General features: G+C 42.4%; 1 protein-coding gene across 2 annotated transcripts in view; it reads left to right on the top strand.

Annotated features, from left to right (window-relative positions):
• LOC111951112 (cell surface glycoprotein MUC18-like) overlaps positions 1–6,777 on the top strand; it is a 94,741-nt gene that overhangs the window by 78,780 nt on the left and 9,184 nt on the right. For both annotated transcript variants that reach the window (XM_023969134.2, XM_023969133.2), the window contains exons 9-11: positions 2,821–2,936; positions 3,090–3,231; positions 3,466–3,596. In XM_023969134.2, the coding sequence (XP_023824902.1) occupies positions 2,821–2,936; positions 3,090–3,231; positions 3,466–3,596 (389 nt within the window). The remainder of the gene's footprint in view (positions 1–2,820; positions 2,937–3,089; positions 3,232–3,465; positions 3,597–6,777) is intronic.

The raw sequence follows: 6,777 nt of genomic DNA on the forward strand, positions 1-6,777 counted from the left end.
GAGGTAAATGATGACACTGGGGCAGAATTGTTTTACAAATGGGACAGAAAATCTATAAAAACCATCACAGACAACCCTTTAATCATACATTCTGTCCTGGCATGGTGCAAACTGCATGAGCTGTTCGGACGAGGGGGATTCCTTTCCCCTAAAACCCCTTTATGGAACAATAGATTGATTCCTATGTTTTTCCAGAATAGTAACTTTAGACCATGGTCTGATAAGGGGATCACTCTTCTGGAACATTGTTACGAGGAGGGAGTTCTTATGTCTTTTGATCAGCTGAAACAGAAATACCACTTGCCTAACAGGGTCTTCTTTAGCTACCTACAACTACGAAACTTTATTAGGGTGTCTCTCAAGGGACAATGGAACCTACCTAAGATGTCACCTATTGAACAACTCTGCCACGCAGACCAACCACTGTTCAAGACCATTTCCCGTGTTTACGATGCTCTTATGTCAGGACTAACACTGCCTGGGCTAGATAAACCCCGACTTAGATGGGRAAAAGATCTGGGTATTGATCTTGATGAGGGTCTATGGAGTGACCTCTGCAGGGATGGTGTTACATCCACATTGAACTCCAGATACAGACTGATCCAGTTTAATTTCCTCCATCAGCTCTATATCACCCCATCTAGACTGCACAAGTTCAACCCTGATATCTCCTCCCTATGTTTTAGATGTGGCTCAGATGAAGGAACATTCCTCCATTCCACTTGGCAGTGTTGAAAACTACACGGTTTCTGGCAGGGGGTATGCRATACCATATCCTCAATTCATGGGGTTGCATTCCCTTTAGACCCGGAGGTCTGTCTACTGGGCAACTTTACTAACACCAATCTTAGGCAAAGCCATACTATAAAGCTAACAGAAATATTGCTAGCGATTGCCAAGAAATGTATCGCCTTGAAATGGAAATTGGATTCCCCCCTGCCAGTTGCAATGTGGCTATCAGAAGTTAATAGTTGTATCCCACTGGAGAAAATTACTTACCGCTTGAGGAATAAGTTAAATACATTTTACAGAATTTGGCAACCTTTTATTGACTATATGGAGAATCTCCCYCCACATCACATTGAATGAATCTCTATATTATCCTTATATAATGTTTCACACGTAACRTATAATATGTAGCCTACGGCAGGTGACCATATGATCCAATGTCTCATTATAAAAATAATTTTATTGTATGTTTGTATATATAATTATAATTTGTTTAATTTTTTCTTTCTTTGTTACGCTCATCTGTTACTGTCACTTTGTCCTATTGTTGTCTAATATCTTTTCACGTTTGTCTTGAATGTTGTTAATTGGAAAATGCAAAAATAAAATATTCCCCCCCAAAAAAGTAGCCAAAGTAGCCTTGATGACAGTTTTGCACACTCTTGGCATTCTCTCAACCAGCTTCATGAGGTAGTCACCTGGAATGCATTTCAATTAACAGGTGTGCCTTGTTAAAAGTTAATTTGTGGAATTTCTTTCCTCCTTAATGCGTTTGAGCCTATCAGTTGTGTTGTTACAAGGTAGGGGTGGTATACAGAAGATAGGCCTATTTKGTAAAATACCAAGTCCATATCATGGCAAGAACAGAGCAAAGAGAAACAACAGTCCATCATTACTTTAAGACATGAAGGTCAGTCAATGGCCTGATCCAATTGCATCCAATTGCTGCAAAGAAACCACTACTAAAGGACACCAATAATAATAAGAGACTTGCTTGGGCCAAGAAAGACGAGCAATGTACATTAGACCGGTGGAAATCTGTCCTTTGGTCTGATGAGTCCAAATTTGTGATTTTTGGTTCTAAGTGAACGGATGATCTCCGCATGTGTGGTTCCCACCGTGAAGCATGGAGGAGGAGGTGTGATGGTGTGGGGGTGCTTTGCTGGTGACACTGTCTATGATTTATATAGAATTCAAGGCACACTTAACCAGCAAGGCTACCACAGCATTCTTCAGCGATACGCCTTCCCATCTGGTTTGGGCTTAGTGGGACTATCATTTGTTTTTCAACAGGACAATGACCCAACACACCTCCAGCCTGTGTAAGGGGTATTTTACCAAGAAGGAGAGTGATGGAGTAATGCATCAGATGATCTGGCCTCCACAATCACCCGACCTCAACCCAGTTGAGATGGTTTGGGATGAGTTGTACCGCAAAGTGAAGGAAAAGCAGCCAACAAGTGCTCAGCATATGTGGGAACTCCTTCAAGACTGTTGGAAAAACATTCCAGGTGAAGCTGGTTGAGAGAATGCCAAGCGTGTTCAAAGCTGTCATCAAGTCAAAGGGTGGCTACTTTAAAGAATCTAAAATCTAAAATATATTTTGATTTGTTTAACACTTTTTGGGGGGATTACTACATGATTCCATATGTGTCATTTCATAGTTTTGATGTCTTCACTATTATTCTACAATGTAGAAAATAGTAAAAAAATAAAATTAAAAAAACCTCGAATGAGTGGGTATGTCCAAACTTTTGACTGGCACTGTACATCACTGAACACTGAAATATAACAAAACTGTTGGACATAGAAACACCGGATTTTCAGCATAAAAAAAACGAATGTTTATTAAATATGAAATTATGAAAAATATTAATAACATTCCACCCATGAGTCCACTAGGTAATTTGATTGCAGGAAAGGGCTATGATCATTTAATTGATGTCAACCTTTTCACAGTCGATAAATATTATGATTTGCAGTGGTGTAATTCAAATCAAGAAAACATTTGATTGGAATAAGGTTGCATGGACCACACACCAGCATGTCACTTAGCCATGTTTCTTTTTCACATCATGTTTCGCTCTCCAGATCTGGACCCAGCCCTGGTGGTGCCCAAAGACTCAGAGATCATGTTCAAAGGAGAGAGTCTGACTGCTACCTGCAACGCTCTGTCTTCTCTGGAAACCTTCACTGTCTGGTTCAAGGTACAATACACCCTGTAATAAGCACCAACTTAGTGCTTTAAATGCAACACAGTTATAAGACTGACATAAACATGTCGCTTGCCAAATGTAGCTAATCATGTGTTCTTATTCAGTTGTGGACTTCTAGTTTATTAGTTTATTTCCTGTGTGAAGAATGGGCAGCAGGTTGGCACAGGCCACATGCTGTTTCTGCAGGATGCCACCTATGACACAGCAGGAGAGTACGTGTGTGAGGTGACTGTTCCTTCACTGCCTGGACTGCACACCTCTGGTTCTGTCCACATCATCGTCCAGGGTTAGTCACCAAACCATAATTTCTGAGGAATTCCCCCATCAGGGGGTACACATCTTTGCTTTAGCCCAACATTATCTCTCCTTGGTGATTAGTTGTATCAGGTGTGATAGTAAAGGCATACAACAAAAATGTGCTTCCACCCTGGGGTTCCCACCAGGAATAGATTGAGAAACGCTGAGTTTGTCAGATCAGATGTTTTCATACCTAACAAGCGGTCTATAATGTGTCCCCCAGGTGCTCCCCAGATGAAGGATGCTGACAGGGAGGTGGAGATGGAGGAGGGAGCTGGGAAGTGGATGAACCTGAGCTGTGAGGCACATGCACACCCCCTGCCCACCATTTCTTGGACTGTCACTGGCAGCCAGGTAAAACAGGGCTTGGCAGCGCACTGGGCAGTTAACGTACACTACATTACCAAAAGTATGTGGACACCTGCTCATCGAACATCTCATTCCAAAATCATGGGCATTAATATGGAGTTGGTTCCCCCTATAACAGCCTCCACTCTTCTGGGAAGGCTTTCCACTAGATGTAGCAACATTGCTGCAGGGACTTGCTTCCATTCAGCCACAAGAGCATTAGTGAGGTCGGGCACTGATGTTGGGCGATTAGGCCTGGCTCACAGTCCGCGTTCCAATACATCCCAAAGGAGTTCGATGGTGTTCAAATCAAATCAAACTTTATTTGTCACATGCGCCGAATACAACAGGTTACCGTGAAATGCTTACTTAAAAGCCCTTAACCAACAGTGCAGTTCAAGAAAGAGTTAAGAAAATATTTACGAAATAAAAAAATAAAATAAAAAAATAAAAAGTTATAAAAAGTAACACAATAAAATATCAATAAGCTTGCCAGCCAAAGCTTGGCATTGAGCATGGTGATCTTAGACATGTGTGCCGCTGCTCGGCCATGGAAACCCATTTCATGAAGCTCCCGACGAGCAGTTATTATGCTGACGTTGTTTCCAGAGGAAGTTTGGAACTCAGTAGTGAGTGTTGCAACCGAGGACAGACGATGTGTACGCACTTCAAGGGTCCAGTTCTGTGAGCGTGTGTGTCTGACTACTTCGGGGCTGAGGTGTTCTTGCTCCTAGACATTTCCACTTCACAATAACGGCACTTACAGTTGACCGGGCAGCTCTAGCAGGACAGAAATTTGACGAATTTACTTGTTGGAAAGATGGCATCCTATGACGGTGCCACGTTGAAAGTCACTGAGCTGTTCATTAAGGCCATTATACTGCCAATGTTTGTCTATGGAAATTGCATGGCTGTGTGCATTGATTTTATACCCCTGTCAGCAACAGGTGTGGCTGAAATAGTTAAATCCACTAATTTAAAGGGGTATCCACATACTTTTGTATTTATAGATTATGTGGGCATATTTACAGTTGAAGTCTGAAGTTTACCTACACTTAGGTTGGATTCATTAAAACTCGTTTTTCAACCACTCCACAGATTTCTTGTTAACAAACTATAGTTTTGGCAAGTCGGTTAGGACATCTACTTTGTGCATGACACAAGTAATTTTTCCAACAATTGTTTACAGACAGATTATTTCACTTATAATTCACTGTATCACAATTCCAGTGGGTTTACATACACTAAGTTGACTGTGCGAGAAAATTATATCATGGCTTTAGAAGCTTCTGATAGGCTAATTGACATAATTTGAGTCAATTGGAGATGTATTACCTTGGATATATTTCAAGCCTACCATCAAACTCAGTGCCTCTTTGCTTGACATCATGGGAAAATCAGCCAAGACCTCCGGAGAAAAATTGTAAACCTCCACAAGTCTGGTTCATCCTTGGGAGCAATTTCCAAACGCCTGAAGTACCACGTTCATCTGTACAAACAATAGTATGCAAGTATAACACCATGGGACCACGCAGGCGTCATACCACTCAGGAAGGAGAAGCGTTCTGTCTCCTAGAGATGAACGTACTTTGGTGCGAAAAGTGCAAATCAATCCCAGAAAAACAGTAAAGGACCTTGTGAAGATGCTGGAGGAAACAGGTACAAAAGTATCTATATCCACAGTAAAACGAGTCCTATATCGACATAACCTGAAAGGCCGCTCAGCAAGGAAGAATCACTGCTCCAAAACGCTGTTACGTTCCCCATTTTCTGTGTTGTGGTATGTATTTGAGTGTGTGTTTCAGGAGATAGCTTCCTGAGTTCTCCATGGCTAATTGATAATGGAGAGCTGACCACGCCCCTCGTCAAGAAGCAGCTGACACTAATTACCTTTGCCACCTGAGGAATATAAAAGCCAGTGTTCTGTTCAGGAAAAGAGATCTTTTTGGAGGGAGAGAAATCATTAGAGAGAGAAGATTTTGGAAAGATTGGAGAGAGAGATCCTTGCTTGAGAATTTGATTGTGATAAGTGTTGGTTGTTTTTCTCAGAGATTTGGTATGTACTATATAAGTTGTTGCTGAGGGAGCTGATTGGTTATGTCTTATGTGTTATAGGACGCACTGTTTTGATTATTGAAATTGTTTGTTAATAATTGTTCTGTTTCATTTGTTCCCAGGGGGGAAGGAGAAGGCACTTTGGGAGTGCTTAGGCAAGAGGCCCGCGGGCATACATATACCCGTAGTATATTCATTGTCTAGGCACACTAGGTAAGACCTGGGCGGACCACCCCCTGTATTTTGGTTAGGGCACCAGGTGGTGCTAAGATAGGTAAGTAGTGGGTAGGCAGGTTTAGATAGGAAAGGGGGAAGTTTTGATATTTACTTTCTTTGCTTTGGTTCCGTCCAGCCCCTTTTCCCCATATTACCGTAAGGAAATAAATCTAGAAACGGTAAAATCTGCCTTTGTCGTCCTTACTCACGCCTACAGTCCATACCTCTTACACTTCACAGGAGTTGAGTTGCAGCAGGGAGTTGCGTTCCCTCTTCTCAGAGGCGTACGTAACATAATGGGGGCTCATCCGGGATTCATTAAACCCACCGGACCCTGCTGCACTGAACTCTCTGTGGTTAGTGATTGAGGTGTGATGGTAGGTTGTGAGTTTGGATGACTAGTTTAGTTTGTGAGTTCAGTAAATTGCTGAGTACAAGATGGCTGCCTCAGCCATCTCCAAGTTCATTGAAGCACCCTCTATTGACGTTTGTTGAGTTTCGAAAAGTAGACCTTTTAGTTATAGCTGACCATTATGGATTTGTTATCCCTGAGAAAGTCCTAAAGGCTGAGCTTTTGGTACTAGTCAGGGAGGGTTTAGTGAGAGAAAGAATTCTCTCATTGCAAGGAGAGGAGACGGGTAGACTTTCCGATGCCAAGTCGGAGGACAGGGCGGAGGAAGGGGTTGCTCGTACCCCCTTTGCATTGCCTCGCTATGATCCTTTATCTTCTGCTTCAGGTCGTTCAGACGGACCGCAAGGCTGAAGGTGAGGCTGGCCCGGGTTAGAAATGCAGCAAAAAGATAAGGAGAGACAGATGCATTTTGAACTTGAACTTAGGAAATGGAAATCGACAAGGAGGTGAGGATTCGACAACTGGAGCTAGATGCTGGCTCCAGTGCGACTCCACAAGCTGCTC

This window comes from Salvelinus sp. IW2-2015, linkage group LG23, assembly GCF_002910315.2.
Source record: "Salvelinus sp. IW2-2015 linkage group LG23, ASM291031v2, whole genome shotgun sequence".
In the NCBI taxonomy this organism is placed as follows: Eukaryota; Metazoa; Chordata; class Actinopteri; order Salmoniformes; family Salmonidae; genus Salvelinus; species Salvelinus sp. IW2-2015.